General features: G+C 37.7%; 1 protein-coding gene across 1 annotated transcript in view; it reads left to right on the top strand.

Moving 5' to 3' along the window:
• Nucleotides 1-18,798, top strand: part of LOC149265032 (vacuolar protein sorting-associated protein 52 A-like) — a 296,453-nt gene that overhangs the window by 138,405 nt on the left and 139,250 nt on the right. The window contains exon 7 of the mRNA XM_089429097.1: nt 12,632-12,715. Coding sequence (XP_089285223.1) covers nt 12,632-12,715 — 84 coding nt within the window. The remainder of the gene's footprint in view (nt 1-12,631; nt 12,716-18,798) is intronic.

Genomic DNA, 18,798 nt, shown 5'->3' on the forward strand with positions numbered 1-18,798 from the left:
AAGGGTTAGAAAAATAATTTATCCCCTCATAGGTCCTAGGTCTTAGGTAAATTTAAGTTTTCCAGAGGTAAAATTCGTGGATCCTTTAAAAAATTAAATCTTAACAGGTCCAGGAATTAAGGTTAATTGATTATTTTGCTAAATTTTATGCCTTGGGTCCTTAGGATTAAGTCAAAGTCAAAATTTTGAGGAAATAAATGCAAAATTTTAATCGAAATTTCCTCGATATTTAAAATTTCAACAGATGAGATTAAAAGAAATTTTGATCCTTATCAACAGTTGAGATCACTTTGACACGGATCACTCGAACTAGCCGTTGGAGGATTTATTTTTAAATAGGAGGTCATTTGTCAGTCAGTATCATCTAATCTTTTGATCGTGTACTAAGTGAAAAGCTCTCTTGTAATCTTTTTTATGAGCAATAAAGAAAGACTTTGGGGTTAATTTCTGCTGGTGTTACTCTTCATGGAAATGCTGTAAGATGTATTATTTTTATGTGTAATTTCTTTTTTTGCCATTAATAATAGCTTCTGAAGAGCGATTTGAGTACAGGTATTTTGCTCAGTTGCTGGGGTTTGAATAATAATTTAAGTTTTGAATATAATAGCAGGTATCTCTATTAGATTTGAATTTTATTATTGTTTTCTCGCTCTATGTTGACGACTGAATTGAGTTTTGCAGGAAAATCCTTGATTATTAGATCATCGGGCGTTTGGGGAAGTTCTCGGCTGAACCAGCGTACTCCTGATCTGTGTTTTTTGAAGAGCCCAATTTGAATTTGATTCCAGGCTAATCATAAGATATTTTTATGGGTGATGCATGAGGGTTTTGAGCTTAGTACCTCCTCTAAAATTCAAAAAATTTTAATTTTTCTGTGCTAAATCGTTAGATTTGGCTGTTAAGAGCCTCAGATCATCAGATCTGGGAGCGGAGTCAGACTCACACTCCCTAGATCTGATAGATCTGCCATTTATGTACATAGATCTGTAATTAATTTTAGTTTCTGACTTTGGTTTTCAGGGTTTTAGTGTTTTTTGGGTCATTGTGTATATCGTCTGGGTGTTTTTTGTTGTATTGCAGCTGCAGATCTGAAGCTGAAAGCTGTACAGAGTCCAGATCTAGGCCCTGGAGGGTAAGATCTGGATCTCTGGAGGTCCATCAACATAATTCTGCAGGGAGATTATTTAATTAATTTTACAGTCTAAGGGTTTCCAGAAAGACTTCAAAGGGTTTCTGGGATTTGTTCCCTGGTTCTTTGGGCTTCATTGTGCAAATTCGATTTTTTTTTTTTTAAAACCCTCTCAGCCATTGAACTCCTGTGTGTTGCCTGGGTTTTCAATTTTTCTGTTGCCTGAGGTCATTTTTTCTAGCAGAAAATTCTGATTTGTTTGTGTTGTCCTGGGGTTTTCTAGAAATTTCAGCTCCTCTCGCCCTGCTGCAAATCGAATCCCCTTCTCCCACAGCTGTCCAAACCCTCAAACGCTAAACCCTCGGCCTCACTTCCATGCATTTCTATTGCTGCGTGTGACGTCACTCCCAAAATTTCTCAAATTTTTTCCCATCGAACTGTTCATCCAACCTACAGGCAGTCTTCTCCCGCAGCCTCTCACTCTGCCCTCATCGTGCTGCCTCCTCCTGGACCTGCGTTATCTCCCTAACCCTCTAAACTGCTCCACGCATAGCAAATCCGTTGTCAGCTCATCCCACGCAGCTGCCTATTCCACGTTCCTCTACACGCAGCGTCCATCCTACCCTCATCTCTCCGTCTGCGTGATCTTCCGTCTTCTCCACAGTGCCGCCATCCCTTGCTGCCACATCCCTCTCTATCCGCAACTCGAACCCTGTCTTCCGTTGTCAACGCTGCTCAGCTCCTCCCTCATCCGCTGTCTACTCCGTCTCCCCATGCTGCTGTCGACCCTCCTGCAAACCTGCAAACCACAACAGCAACAACAAAACAACGAAAAAAACACTTCGATATTTTATTTATGGGTTAGGGTTAGCATTCATTATTTTTTTATTTCATTTACATAGTCTTTAGTTAGATTATTTTTTTTTATTCTGGACTTTTATTCTAATTTTGTAATTTGATTCGATTTTTCTCACTTTTTCATTTTTTTATTTATGATTTTCATTAAAAATTTCCAAATAAAAAATTCTAAAAAAAAAATTGGGATTCGATTTTTGTGTCATTTTGTTTAGATTTTATTTTTGTTTTATGTTGATTTTGATTTTTGATTTTTAGATTTAAAATTAAAGCATTTAAAAAACTTTTAAAAATTAAAAAGTTAGAAAATCCAAAAAAAACATTAAAAAGGGTCCTAAAAATCTAATAAATTTAAAAAGAGTCTTAAAAACCTAAAAATTTTAAAATTTTCAAAATATAAAAATGAAAGAACTTTTAAAATTCTTAACATTTAAAAAATTTAAAATTCTAAAAATTTAAATTTGTGATTAAGGATTTAAAATAAAATAAATTAAGGGGTTTTTCACTTAAACATTAAAATTTTTAATGTGGCCTATGGCCCATTAAAATTTTTGATTTTTGACCCGTTGATTTGTTTTACTTCATTAATGTTTAAGCCCTGGTTTTAAATTCCTTGGTGTTTCTGATGTTAAACGCTAAATTTTAAATTCTCATATAGTCTAGTGCGATAAATGTTTTAAGTTATATTGGTGATAAGAGAAAATCCTAGTTCTGGGCAGTTGACGAAAATCACTTTAGATCTGGAATATCTTGTGTGATGCAGTGTTGGACATTTCTATGGATTATTGTCACTTTTCATCACATATTGAAAATCATTCTGGATAACTTGTTTTATTGATGGTTAATTCAAATATTGAAGGCATTGGTTTATAATTGTTTCTATCTTGTGGTCGTGTCTTGTCTACGTTGGCGTTTAGTCTATCAATCTGATTTAATCATTTAGATTCATCAAGTTGTCCATCATTAAAATCTCCTAGAGCCTGTGATCCACAGCCTTTCTCATCCATTTATCTTAGGGACTACCCCCCTTGACTTGCCTAGGAGAGAGTCTAAACGGAATGAGTAAGGATTAAGAGTGATAGCCCTTACTCTGAGCGTTGTCGTGTTGCCTAGACACTTTGCACAACAACAGGGTTGAATGGTGATGTCTGAAATCCCAAACCTTTGAAGTATTGATAACTTAGGGTTTTCTATATTTTGTATCTAGACCCGAGATCATTAGGGTTTGTTAGGGTGTATAAGCAAGACCCTTATAATGTCATAGAAATGAAATCCTTGGCATGTATGTGTTTGTACGATTGTTATATGTCTAACTCTTATTGATATTTGTGTAGTTGGGTTTGACTAACACATGTTATGACATGTTTGTGCATGATGATGGAATCCTAGATATATGAGTTCATGAGTCCTAGGGTTTGGAACTAAGCCCCAGTCGAAGTTTGATTCTCTAGGATGATAATATTTGTGAATTCTAGGGTTTTGTAAACAAACCTTATTAAGATCCAAATCTCTGATATATGATGTCTATGATAATTTTAGATTTGTGTAAGATTGTTGAAATTTGAGTTTTAGTTATGATTGATGTTTGATTGTTTGAGAAAATCTAGGGTTTGCAACAAACCCTAGTGGAAGCTAGTCATGTTGTTACTTTGAATTGAGTTGTGATTGGTTTTGATTGTTAAAAGCTCATGTATGAAATCTAGGATCTCACACTAAATCCTAGTGAGAAGTCTAACATATGAATTTTGAAGTTGTTAGATACATTATAGATCTATATTTGTTTGAATTGTTTCTAGGGTTTGCAATATGATGTAGTAGGGTATGTCATACCTCTGAAAGAAACATTGAAACCCTAGATGTAATGAAAGTTGTTATGAAATGCTCAAAGTCTTGATGAAGTAGTCTAGGGTTTATGACAAAAACCCTAGTAAGAAGTTGGAGTGTATGTGTCTCTTGTGTGTAATTAAGTTTGAGTATTTTGATGTGTAAAGTTGAATGCTTCCATGATTTTGATATGGTTAACTTCATGCTTCTATAGATTTGGTTGTACTTGCTATCTAAGTTGTGCAGGTACATAATCTTCAAGAGGGTGAAGATGTTCGTAAAGTAAGTTAATATGATAAGCATGATGTGAATGCTGATGGTCATGATAACTTTGATAAAAAGGATGGAAGCCATGAAAGATTCTTCGATGTTGAAGAAAAGAAGTAGAACCCCCTAAGTTAAGAGCAATGTTGCACGACTTGTACTCATATAAGACTCGGCACGCTATTGACTCGACGACTCGTATAAGACTCGGGAAGGACCCGTATAAGACTTGTCAAAATACAAAAAAAGTTAAATTATGGTAAATTTTAAGCACAAAAAAGAAAGTAATGACAATTCCAATCCTTATAAGTTATAAAAGCCACAATATATGCAATAATTCATAACATCATCTCATATCTATAAAAGTACAACATAACAAATTCGATTTTTGTAAGCAAACCATTTAGATACTGAATAAGAAAAGGACTCGTGATTCCATGATTAAAATAAAAAATGTTAGCAAGTTCAAAATTCAAATACATGTCATAAATGATAAATGATTGTCTCATACCAATATTTCCAGCATTTAGGATCATTGGCCATCTAAAAACCAGCAAACAAATCAATGTGAAAAGTGCCCAAAATACTTTTGGAACACTCAAAATTGTTAGTATACAAAACCCAAAAAACACCAAGTGAAATGATAGAATGAAAGATATCAATTTCTACACTATGCAACTAAGGAAAAGCCAAGGTAACTTAACTTTTTCATAGCTGATTTTATTGCTGTTAGGACAACAACTAATTTAACCTTCAAATACTAGATTTAGCAATGAAAATCTTCAAAATCAAACCACGAGATATTGAAGAGAATTTTATGTGCAAGAAAAGAAGGAAATATCTTGGAGAAATCTTCAAAGGATTGGAGGTGAAACTTGGTGCAAGGTGGGAATGAGCTTCTTTTGTATTTGAAGATGGGTACTCCAACCGAGGAGGATCCCAAGTCTTCAAATTTTGAGGCACTTGCTATTCCTTAAGATCTTTGCCAAGAAAAATTATTAGTAGATAGGTGACCCCTACACATGAAACCTTGAAAATAAGTCAGCCAACCGAGATGAACATATAATTTAGGATTTCAAATTATAAGAAAAAGAAATAGACTAATCAAATAACCAAATTTGGAGAGTCTATTCTTATTGAGTGACAACACCCCTTCAAAGGCCTATTACAACAATAATAAAGCATTTTCTTCCCTCCAATTTCCCTTTCCCTTCACCTCATTTCCAAAAAAGAAAAGAAAAATAAAAAGAAAATCAAAAAAAAAATTGCCTTTTGAGGGTCAACAGGTCTTATAAGGGTTTGATGCAGGTCTTATGACAAACCCGCGGGTCTTATACGGGTAGATGGGTTTAATAAAATACCCACCGAGTCTGGGCCTTAAGCGTGGGTTCTATGCGAGTGACTTGGCTTGTTATAGAACCCGCCAAGACCCGCGGGTACTCGCGAGTCTTATACGGGTGGTGCTTCACTGGTTAGGAGGGAGCCTGGATGAAATCTCGCAATCGGGATTAAATTGGCGAGGGTCGGAAATCGAAAAAAGATCGTCAAAATGTGGAAAAATCGGTAAAAATCGGCAAAGACAAAAATATTCATTTTTTTTTTAAATTCTAAAGCATCCACAACATAAAATAAATGCATTGACACATAAATATGAAAAAAGAACTAATATATAAGATGTGTAATATCATGTCTAGTGCTACATCACACATAACAATGAATCATGTCCTGAATACTAAGTCCTGAGTCCCAACTCAGCCTCAAAATATCAACAAAAAATATAATAATGTATCTCATATCATGAGTCATAATGTCATATACAATGAAATGAACCAAATAACTAATACTACTAATTTCCTTTGCCCCTCTTGCGAGAAAATGTAACAACTTTCCCTCTAGATGAAGAAGGTGGTGGGGTTGGCAGTGGACTCTGCTGTGCTCTAGAAGCTGAAGAACTAGGAGCTATAGGAGGTAGACCACGTCCTCTACTGGTGACAGGGGTAGGTGGTGTCACCTCCTCCTCCTGTTGCTCCTCCTCCTCCTCCTCTACCCCCTCCACTACCTCCTGCTCTAACCAATCAGGGGCTGACTCCATGATAGGCCTCTCAGCCTCAACCCTCCATGCAACAGTGGTGTCAATCCCATCCAATGAGATGGCCTCCACATCAGGTGTCCTCTCAAGTTGCCTCACCCACAATCGAAGATTGTAGTAGACGTAGACCATGTCATTAAGTCGCTAGGACTCCAATTTGTACAAGGGTCATAAATTAATAAATTATAAATAATAAAATAATAATTATAAAAAAATATTATTTAATGAATTCAAAAAATTAATTGGAATTTTGGAATATTTTAACCTGTTGCGCTTCTTGGTGTGTATTTTTTCAAATACACTCTAGTTGCGCTCGCATCCCGAGGAGCTACATGTTTGGCTAAGCACTCGAATGGCAAGCCTTTGGAGATTGGGTACTCTGCCACCATAGCTTCTCCACCATGCATCTACAACAAATAAGATAAACATAAGAAAAAATATGAAATTTGAAAGTTGAAGCAAAGTATGAACTTGAAGAGACAATGAAATTTGAAACAAATTAAAGCTTACCTGGCATTTTAGTCTTCCTATCCACAACAACCATGTCAAAGCTAAATGTGCCACCTGCCATCCTGTATATCTCCATTTCTTTGGAGATTTCTGCACATTCTGCTGGAGATGGCACCATCCTCTGAACACAAGTGAAGAATCCATCCATGACCTCAACATCAAATAAGAAACCACAGGAATAATAAAATGTAGGGTTCAGGGAGATCCCTGCAACATGAATGGGACGATGGAGTGTATTGTTCCATCGTTCATCAATCACTTCCCACAGGAGTTGTTGTTTCTCAAACCCCTCATCCCTCTTATCATCATAGTTGGTCCGAATGGATTCTTAGGCCCTATCAATGGCCTTGTACAAGTAGTCCATTACAGGCTTGTCTCCATCAACTAATCGAAGAACCTTTACCAAAGGTTCGGTAATGCTACACACCTCCTGCACTTCGGCCCAGAAGCTTTCCTGGTATAAAACTAACTTGCATATGGCCTCTCCCTTTGGTTTGCGGCTAAATGCCAAAGAACACCACTCCTCTAAAAGAAACATTCTCGTCACATCCCACATAAAATTCAAGAAGGATTGAAGAGATACGAAACTAGTGGCAAACCGTGTAATGGCAGGGTGCACCAACTCCTTGTTGTTGGTGAATGTTCTCATCAAATGAAGCACAAATGCATGATTATATATAAATTTTGTAATGCTTTTTGATGATTCAACAATATTCTTGACAAAAGGAATTTTTCCTATGTCTTGCAACGTCAAATCAATGCGGTGTGCAGCACAAGATGTCCAAAATAAGCTAGGATGCCTCTCCATAAACATTTTGCCAGCAACAACATAATTTGCAGCATTGTCCGTTATGACTTGGACAACATGTTGTGGACCCACCTCCTGAATGAACACATCCAACAAATCACATAATAACCGTGCATCTTTGATATGTGCAGATGCATCAACAAATTTCGTAAACAGTGTCCCTCGGGACAATTAACCAAGAAGTTAATAAGGTTTCTACCCTTTTGATCAGTCCAACCATCTGACATCACAATGCATCCTGTGTGTGCCCATGATTCCCTAAACTCCTCCAATCTCTTAGTGCAGTCAACCTTTTCATTTTGAAGAATGCGCCCTCTAAAGTCATCATATGAAGGGACTTTGTACCCTGGGCCAACAATAGCAATAACATCAACTGCGGGCTGGAAAAATGGATTGTTCTTGGCAACGCTGAAAGGAATATCACTCCAAAGAAGAAACTTGCCCAACAACTTGTCAACTTCTTCCTTCTCCCTTTTTTTAATAATTGATGAGATAGATGGTTGTGCACTAGGTGTGGTTCTAGGAACAAAAAATGATGAGATAGCTATAGGGTTGGGTGTAGATGCTAATGGTGAAGTAGAACTAGGACCAATCTCACGGTCATCTCCGAATCCCAACACTCTACTCCTTGTTATTTGACTCTACAAAGCTACCTTGGACAATTTGGTTGTCTTTATTTCTTCCAATGATTTGAGGGCTCTTCGGATGATTTCTAGATTTGTATTTGAGCAAGTCCCTACCTCATGTCCAAGAACTTGTGCAAGGTGATACTTCAATCTGTATACCCCTTGTCATATGATGCCCACATAACTGGCAAGTCAAATTTGATCTGTAAAACCCCTCCATCAGGTTCACCAAATTCCCATTGAGGGTCTAATTTTCTTGGCATGTTTGTAACTTTGTTGAAACTTGAGTTTTGATGTAAGATTGAAGTTTGAACCTAGGGCACAAGAAGAATTGCAAGTTAAACAAATGAAATTAAAATTTACATGCAACATTTTGAATTTTTGACCAAAAAAAGACTCTCAACTCAATGCAACAATAATGGCAAAAATACACATTCAAACCCAAGCAAAAATGATGGAAAAAAATTAGGGCACAAGAAGAAATTAAACAAATAAAACTAACAATCAAAATTTTGCATTTTTGACAAAAAAACCCTCTCCACTAAATGCAACAAAAATGACAAAAAAACACACTTGAATCCAAACAAATATCATGGAAAATAAGTGGGTGATAGAAACCAAAGGAAAAACAAGAAAACAACTAAAAAAAATGGCCACGTATGATGCCCATACCTGAAAACCACGCTTCGCTGAATATACTTGGTCCAAGATTGATTTTGTTTTCTTGGGATGCTCAATTCCTTCACTTTTGTCCTCTCTTGCCCTTGTAGGTGAGTTATCCTCCTCCTTAGCTCTCACTTTTGCCCTCTGTCTGCAAAATGAGCAAAAAAAAAACTAAATTTAGCCTTTAAAAACGCGCTATTTTACGCCCCCACAATTTTTTTGGATTGACTCGCGATTTTTTCACAATTTTTTCAAGTTCAAAAAATTGCCGATATAAACGGATGATAAAATCGGTTGTAGGAAGAATTTGCGATTTTTTGAAAACATCGCGATCAACGCTGATCTCCCTAGGTTAAGAGGGAGCCTGAATGAAATAAATCCCCCTAAGTTGAAAGGGAGGTCATATCGTAGTCATGATGGATACCTTGATAAAAGAAGTTGGAGAATGTTTGAACGACTGCTGAGATAAGAAAAGCTGTATCAATCTGTGAATATGTTGCTGCATGAGAAGTAGGAAAGGAAGCTGTATGGTTGAGGAATCTTCTATCAAGATTCATTGGCAAAGCTCTAAGTCCTACTATGAAAAGTTGAGAAGCAACATCAAGTTGTCTGGAAAACCTCGGAGGTTTGTATCTATTTATGTACATTTGAAAGTTTGTTACTAATTGGGGTTGTGTTTGAATAGGTAAAATCTCTCGAAGGTTGATTATAGCCGTTGGAATCTCTGCACACTCTATTTAATCAAGCTAAGCCAGATTGGTCTTCAACTTGTCCTGACGATGAACCACACTGGTTGGTTCGAAACGCGTCGACAAAAGATTGGTTATGTGATTTTGCCGAAGATTATCTAAACAAGGTTGGATAACATGTTTTACATGCTTAGGGTTGTCGATCAGTTTGATTGGAGAGATTTGTTGCTGATTTGTTTAATCGGGAGGATTTGTTACCGATTGGAATAATCGGGAAGTTGAGGCTTTGTGTGTGAAACATTGCCTGGGAGGACATCTGGTCAACACTATGTGTTGATGTCTAGTTCTTGAAGTAGGGAGGGTGGCGTTGGTCATGGAGCTTTGACCTCAGATACACACCTAGATCCCTGGGTTGATGGTTAGTAAGTAAGCTTGATGGTACCTAGAGAGGTTGAAAGCTTTAGTCCATCTTAGTCCCACTTGGATAGATTGCCCTGGTCAGGAATCTAGTCCATGGCATTGCGGTGCCTAAAATTCTTCATGGTTCATGTGTTCTGAGATCTTCCTTGTACTTGTACTGATGAATACCTCCCTAGTTAAGAGGGAGTGTTGAAATATGTAACTAGGTTTGGTCTTCATAAATGTATTTGAGATGTACTTATCAAAAGAATGAAGAAAATATTATTATTATGACTTATTAAAGCATGAGTTTCATGCTTGGGTCATCATGTTTTAGGTCAAAGTCCCCATTGAGGACTTCTAGGATTTATTCTGAGTCATTAGAGTCATTGTACGTTAAAAGAGACCCTTCTTGGGCTTTCGAATCATGTAAAAATAATTATTTTGAGTAAAAAATGAGTTTAGTCTTCTCCAAACCAAGTCGGCCTCAAGAGGATCAAGTCGGCCTTAAGACAAGTAATTCAACCTCCCTAGAAGGCTATAAATGCAAGGCAATTTGAATTCATTTGCAGCGTCTCACTCTCTCACATATAGTCGATTTCTGAAGTTGGAAGTTGGAAAAGTGCGAAGTTGGCAAAGGGATAGAAAAAGCGCTGGAAAGAAGTGCAAGTTTTTGGAAGGAGATAGAAGACCTCAAGATCGAAATTTTGGGATAAATCTCACTTAGTTCTGAGGTGTATCAAGGGAGATCAAAGTTTTTCTAGTTTGGTTGAAGTTGTTGCTGCCATTGATGCTGGGTCGAAGCTGCTGTTGATGTTGCTAGGTTGAAGTTGCTTTGGAAGGACTATCATTTGCAAGAAGGATTGAGGGCTGACTTGGTGTGGAGGAAGTCTCTGTCTGGGTCTAGAGTCTTGGATTATCTCGAGAAACTATTGAAGGAAGAATTGTTGACTGGGTTTTCCCCTAGATAGGGGTTTTGCCCTGGCTGTTCACCTACATCTGTTGTCCTTGTGTTATTGTTTTGGTAATTGCTTGATGAACTAAAAGATAAAAGAAGAACATAAAGATAAAAGAATCACAAGTAATTATCTATATAAGAAAATCTTTTTGCCTTTCTGATTTTCTAACACAGTTTGATCCGGTTCCCGATCAGAACCTGGTTTGATAGGTGGACTGGTTAAAACTTGGTTCCAGTTTTTAAAACTATGCATCCAATTGCCTACTATTTGAAGATTGTGTTCCTTATGAAGCTCAACTACAACACTTATTACAAGGAATTCTATAGATTGTTCCAACTTCCAAGCACTTAAGCAATGATGGCGCTGCACCCTTGGTAAGGAGACTATTCTCTATACAGATCACCTACAACAACATTTGGTTATTTATTATAAAAGGGACAGCTCCACCATGGAGGCTGATTTACTTAGAAGAGCCCTTGCGAAGGTCCTTCCCATCTTGGATGTGATATGTGCAATATATGAAGAATGGAAGGACATGGATTCCGCTAACCCATATTTTCCTTCCATCATGGAATGCATCATGCAGTTCACAGTGGTTAATTAGATCCCCTTCCTAGACTATACACTTTGGAATGGCTTGGTGTACAAGCTGAATCAGCTTTGTATTCCAATGCAGTCAGCATGCCTTGTTTTGAAGGAGGATCACTCTTCATCATATGGAAGGAACTTTGGTGTGCAAAAAAATCTTGCTGCATCTACAATGGTACTTCATTGGGCCTTCCATGAGGGAACACATGAAAGATTACATCAGAAGATGTTCACAATGCAGCCAAGTGAAGATTATATCAACATTTCAGGATCACTAGAAATTGAATCATTAAAAGTCCATCTTGTTCATAGGATGTCATGTAACTACAACTGAAAATATGTTCGAAGGATGAAAGTTATGGGCTTGATTAGTAATAAATTATATCAGCTAATGCAACAACAATAATAATAATGATAGATAGATATAAGAAAGGGTATAACCTTTTGTGGCAAGGTATGAAGTATTATATGTAATCCTCGAGTAAACATTATAAAAATCAGTTTGTTATGGAACAAAATATATTTTTGGTTTAGTCTGTCACATCCTTGTCTCTTGTTTTTTTAGTTTCACATTTCCTATGCTTATCACAACATAGAAGAGTAATGAATGAATGCCTTTTTGGTAGGCTTCTCAGTTTGACCCTCCTTTTGGCACCTACTGCACTGTAACTCCTTTTCCGATTCTCGTTTTGGTTGGAGTTGGAAGCCATACTTTTGAGCCCTGGCTTTGGATCCATGAAATGACTTAATACAGTTTAACTATGTTTGAACACCCAATCTGTACTTGAAGACTCTCATACAAAAGTTATCTACGAGTTCTTTTATTTTGCTCATTGACACAAAAGGTAATAAAATAAACAAATCTTTGCGTCTGATATTGCCAGTCCATACATTTGAATATATGATTTTATATGCCGATCCAATCATTATGCAGTCTCTATGGACACGGATGTGCATGCTCCTATAATTTCCTCAATTTGTAAGCTGAATAGTAAGTTCCTTATTGTTCAGGTTTACTGTTGCAAAAAGAACGAAGAGAATGTATTGCATTGTTTTCTGTGGACTTGAATGACAGCAAGACACAGGGAAAGATAAAATTTAAATTTACACTCATAGGATGCTGTGCAGTATTGAACCACTGATACCCTATTCCCATTCTAGTCATTTTTTTGGATGCTCTTTCTTTAATATGGTTACCTAATGTTTGAAAGTGTGTTTGTTTGTGCAGGTTGAGATAGGATCAATTAGCTCAGAAATCAAGACACTTCAGGAGAAATCCATGGGCATGGGCTTGAAGCTGAAAAATCGGAGGGTATGCTATTTGTATTTGAGAAATTAACATACTTTGATCTTCATAACTAATTATTCAGTTGTCATTCTTTCTTATAATATTATAATCTTGTTCTTGTAATCTTGGTATTGTTGCAACCATACTGAATAACAGGGTGGAGGTATATAAACTTTGCTTTGGTTTTGGGCAAACCTTGATGGAAGAAATTTTTACAGAAAACTGACTGAGAACGTTGAGAATGGAAGAATGTTACACAAGCGGTGATTTTAAATGAATGTACTTTAAAAGTTTTCTCTTGATTTAGATGAACATACATGTAGAAATGTAACTAATCTACAACAGTCAATAAGCACCTTGGCAACAACCCTTTTATGATATTAATAATTAAGCTAACATTTCATCCTAGATGTGAACCACCTCCCATAGAGGTGTACATGGTTGATGTTTGTAGCTCGGGCAGGTACTTCTGCACTGGCCTAAGTGTCTAGGCATGTAGAAGTTGCCCAAAGTCTCCTTAGGACACTTGCTCAAGTGTGAGTAAGTTGCTATTGTAATATAGCCTAAGTTTAACTTAGGAAAAACACATAATTAATTATGTTGGCTAAATGAGGTAAAGAAACCTAGGAAAAGTCTCAGTCGTTGATCTTAAGTGAGGTAAGATATAATCTCGGTTGTCAATCACTTTGGAGATTAGGGTTAGGCATTTAGCTCAATGTAAAGTTATAAAGCAAGGCTAAGGAGGGGAGAAAGACGCGCCGCGCAATGACACTAGCCATTGACAAAGGAATTTCCTCAAGTGAGGAGTGTCATACTCAAGTGTGTTGGGTTTCAGGAAGTGTAGAAGTGCAGCATTGGAGATCCAAATCAGCCAAGGAGGTCGGGGACAGATCTAAGGCATGATATGTTGGATCAGATCTAGTGTATGTTGTAACTGTAATTTTCTTAGTTGGGCATTATCCTATGACAGGGGCCCAAGTAGGTTTTGAGTTATCAATGAAGTAGCATTGATTGGGCAGAATTTGTTTGTGCCACTTGTGATTGAGATTGGTGTATTTTTTGCTTCTGCTAGAAGTGTTAAGAACTTAGACATGCACTTATTTAGTAGATTTGCAATTTACTAGGTTAATAAATTGTTGGGTGACAGTTTCAGGGAAATTTAACATACATCAATGACTAAGTTGCTTGATAAGTGGAAACATGTTGAATGCTCAGGAACGTGACTCCACCAAAATGGGTATGTGGGGGAAACATGGAATATAGGAAACACAAAAAATAAAGATATATAGTTTTTTTGTTTGTTAAATAACACACTATCTTGCAGCAAAATAAGGAAGAAAATAAGAATGATACACATAAATGACAATTTAGAAGGAAGCCCATGTCTATATTAGCTCTTGTAGATGCTTACATGATGCAAGATCCTATAGCTTGGTGGTGTTGACCAATGCCAATCCCATGCCCTTACACATGATATAATCTGGCGGAAATGCTACAATTTTTCCAACCCTAAAATTTTGGAAACTATCAATGTGCTGAATTGTGAATGTGATATGAAATTCTACTTTTTACACATGAAGTTTGTTGAGGTTGGAACCACTCTCAAACATCCTAAAATGGGTACGTGGGGGAAACATGGAATATAGGAAACACAAAAAATAAAGATATATAGTTTTTTTTTGTTAAATAACACACTATCTTGCAGCAAAATAAGGAAGAAAATAAGAATGATACACATAAATGACAATTTAGAAGGAAACCCATGTCTATATTAGCTCTTGTAGATGCTTACATGATGCAAGATCCTATAGCTTAGTGGTGCTGACCAATGCCAATCCCATGCCCTTACACATGATATAATCTGGTGGAAATGCTACAATTTATCCAACCCTAAAATTTTGGAAACTATCGATGTGACGAATTGTGAATGTGATATGAAATTCTACTTTTTACACATGAAGTTTGTTGAGGTTGGAACCACTCTCAAACGTCCTAAAATAATTAATGGTAATGTTAAAAATTTAAGTAAATGTTGGCATTCTCCTTTAGCTTAAATTTTTTTGGCATTCTCCTTTATCTTACGTTTTCTATCCCTTTAATAATTTAATATATTACCAGTAATTACCAAGGTGACAAACTCCTGACATCCCAATCCTCGATCTCTATTTTAATTTGAAGGGTCATTGGCATAAACAGGGAGATACTTTCCTATGGGCCCATGCCCCTCTTGGTGTTAATTTTTCTTAGGGCTGAATTGTTCTTTCCTTTGATAATTTCATTTATATACCTTTCATCATTTACATATTCATTCTCCTCATAACATCATTAGCAACATATGCAATTATATAGAAAGAACAACATCATCCAGACAACGACTTAACTATTCTTCGCTGTCACAAGAAGAGGCTTAGAAGACGTTGCATGCCTCAGGATGGTGGATTGTGTAAATTCGCTGCCATAAACAAAGCTCCAATGAACTCGCTGTCATAATAAACTTTTGTATAGTTACCTCATTGTCTCAGGGAGGATGTTCTAGAGAATTTCATTGGCACAGAGTCATGCAATGCCAACTCGCTGCTTCCTTCAAGATGTTACTGCTCTAGAATATAGCTTCATTGCTTCCAGAATTGTAATTCAAGCCTTATAGAAATTCATTGCCACAGGATGATAACCAATAGCCATAATTTATTGCCCAGACCAATAACCTTATGCCCAAGACAAAAAGAGAAAGGAAGAGCTATCAACTACGGTGCAATATTTCACCATTGAAATTCACAATGAAAAAGGGGTCTTAAAACCCTTAGAGCAATGCTCAAAACATAATGATTTGATCCACCATGGTGATCCAAAATGAATGCAAGCCCCCTTTATTTGTAGACTTTCTTGAGGGGTTTCATTTTCTTAATTGGTTGTTTGTCTTACTCAAAGCCCCAGATTTGGGTTTTTTTTGCCCAACTTACCCAAAACTTGCTCAAATACCCATGATGAAGGAGGGTGCATCATACCCATACAGAGCCTTGAAGGGTGTCATTCTAATGGATAGGTGGTGGGTGATGATGTAGCAATGCTCCCCAAGATATAACCACTTGATCCATGCCTTCTGCTGACCTGTCACAGTTGCGCAAATACCTTTAAATCCATTTATTCACAATTTCGTTCGGCCGTAAATTTGCGGGTGATAGCTGGTACTAGGGGTCAATTCAGTTCCAACTAGTTAGAAGCTCATGCCAGAATGCGCCCATAAATCTACTATCACGATTGCTGACCGTGTTCTTCGACAACCCTTGTAGTCTGAAGACTTCTTTGAAGAAGAGTTCTGCCACTTGTTTGGCCGAGTAATTTGCCGAGATATCAAAGAAATGTGTGAATTTAGTCAATCTGTCTACCATTGTGTAAATGCAATCCTTCCCGTTCGCCTTGGGTAATCCTTTGATAAATCCCATCGATATGCTTTCCCATTTTTGTTTTGGAATGGGTAGAGGTTGGAGAAGACCTGTTGGAGGTGTATGCTCAACCTTATTTTGCTGACATGTCATACATTCCTTGATGTACTTCATTACATCTTCCATGAGTCCCTTCCATGAGAATCGCTCTCGGTTTTGTCGGTATGTCTTGAAGAACCCTGGTATCTGATCGAGGGAATATCACGTGTAACCTTCATAATTTTCTCCTTAAGTGTAGATTCGAGAACCAGATATATCCTATCTTTATAGTAGATGACGTCGTCGATTATTTTGTACCTATCATGTTGGATAATCCCATTGAAAAGTGTGCAAGCACACTGGTTCTTAGCATATTCGGCGGAGAGGTGTGCCTTCCAATCTTCCATGAGCTCCATGAGGGTGCACGCTGTGGGTTTCCTGGAGAGTGCATTGACCACCACGTTTTTCTTTCCTTTCACATATTCAATGTCGAAATCGTAAGCTTGAATTTTGCTTACCCCTTTCTGCTGTCATTCATTCAGGTCCCTTTGTCCCAAGAAATGTCGCAGTCTCTTGTCGTCAGTCCAAACAACAAATTGATTACCCACCAGATACTGTTTGAACTTTGCCAATGCGGGCATGATGGTTAACTTCTCTTTGTCATATATAGAGTAAAGCTTTTCTGTATCTTCTAGCTTCTGACTTTCGAATGTGATTAATTGACCTTTTTGCATTAAGACGACTCCTATTCTTTCTCTGGACATACCACACTCTAATACAAATGGTTGGCCAAAATCAGGAAGGGCTAGTATTGGGCACAAGCTCATTATTTCTTTGAGCTTGTTGAATGCCTGGTCAATTGCTTCTGTCCACCTGAATGCCCCCTTTTTTGTCAAATTTGTCAGGGGCGCACTTAACTGCGAGAATCCCTTAACGAATCGTTAATAATAACCGTAGAGCCCAAGAAATGCTCATAACTCTATGAGTGTCTTAGGTGTAGGCCAATCCACTATTGCTTGGATCTTCTCCTGGTGGACCTGTACCCTCTAAGCGTTGATCATATGCCCTAAATAAAGAATCTTTGTGAACCCAAACTCTTATTTTGATACCTTGGCATAAAGCGACTGTTCCTGCATGATACTCAAAATCTAATCCAAGTGTGCCAAGTGATCGTCCCACGTCTTACTGTAGATGAGGAGGTCATAAAAAAACACTAACAAAAACTTCCTTAACTGCTTATTGAAAATTCCATTCATGCATGATTGGAACGTGGCGGGGGCGTTGGTTGACCCAAATGGCATGACCAGAAATTCTAAGTGTCCATAATAGCAGCGGAATGCTGTTTTGGGCACGTCTTCCTCCCAAACTCGAATTTGGTGATATCCGGGCCGTAGGTTGATCTTAGAGAAATATGCTGCTCCATGTAGCTCATCTAGTAATCCATCAATTCGAGGGATGGGGTACCTGTTTTTGATGGACTTCTTATTTAGTGCCCGGTAGTCAATGCACATTCTCCATGTGCCATCCTTTTTCTTTACCAAAACCATAGATGATGCGAATGGGCTTGAGCTGGGTCGGATATGTCCCATGGCCAAGAATTCCTTGATTGTCTTTTCTATCTCATCCTTGAACTTCTTCGGATGGCGATAGGGCGTGGTTATCATAGGTTTAGTTCATTCCTCCAACTCAATTGTGTGCTCAAACCCTCTTTTGGGTGGAAATCCTAGGTGAATGTCGTCAAACACCTGATTGTGTTTGTCTAAAACTTGTTGAATGTTTGTTGCATACTGCGGTTTGGTCTCACAAGGGGCCTTTTGACTTATGATTCTGTTGTTCGTTGCATAAGCTATATCACCATGCGTGAATATTGTTTCCATTCTTTTAGCTGAGACAACCTGGGGACTGCCATTCGCCATGCCCCTCAAGAGTACCTTGTTGCCATTTGGAGCTTTAAATTCCATTTCCAGAGCTTGGTAATCCATTGTATGTTTTCCCAATGAATATAGCTATTGAACCCCCAAAACCATATTGAGATTGACCAGGTCAATCACATAAAAATCACTAGTAAAAGTATAATTTCTGAGAGTCACACTCAAACCTAGAATCATTCAAGTGCATTCCAAGTTGTATCCATCCGCAACTATCACATCCAGACCCTCAAATTCTTCCATAGGGAGCCCTCTTTGGCCACTAGTGCGATGCCGATAAAATTATGTGTGGCGCCTCCATTAATCAATGTTGTGATACACTACCCTTTGACAACTCCCTTTACTCTAAAAGTGTAATATTTGGGCGTGCCAGAAAGGGTTGCAATCTTAACCTATGGTCGGGGCTTCTTTCCTCCGCTAGTCTGCTCTTCTACTTTTGCTTCTTCTTGGGGTGGCTCTTCCTTCGGATTGCTAGGTTCTTCTTTAACTTCCTTCTACATTGGCCCTTCCTCAACTTGTGTAGTGGTTTCTTCCTCTTCTTCCTCATCATCAGATGCTACTTCTGTGTAGTGAATTTTTCCTTTTCCCATGCAACGATGCCCTAGTTCCCATGGGTTCTTGCAGGTGAAACAAAGCTTCTTCCGCCTGAGCTTTCTTCAGGTCTCATCATCTAACCTGTCTCTTTGGTTCCAATCTCGTTGGGGAGGCTTCCTTTCTTTATCCTTGAGAGGAATGAAATGTTTGGTTGGAACCTTAG

The sequence above is a fragment of the Pinus tabuliformis genome, chromosome 6, assembly GCF_031772625.1.
Source record: "Pinus tabuliformis cultivar Carrire ecotype Pingquan chromosome 6, CPIR1, whole genome shotgun sequence".
Classification (NCBI taxonomy): Eukaryota; Viridiplantae; Streptophyta; class Pinopsida; order Pinales; family Pinaceae; genus Pinus; species Pinus tabuliformis.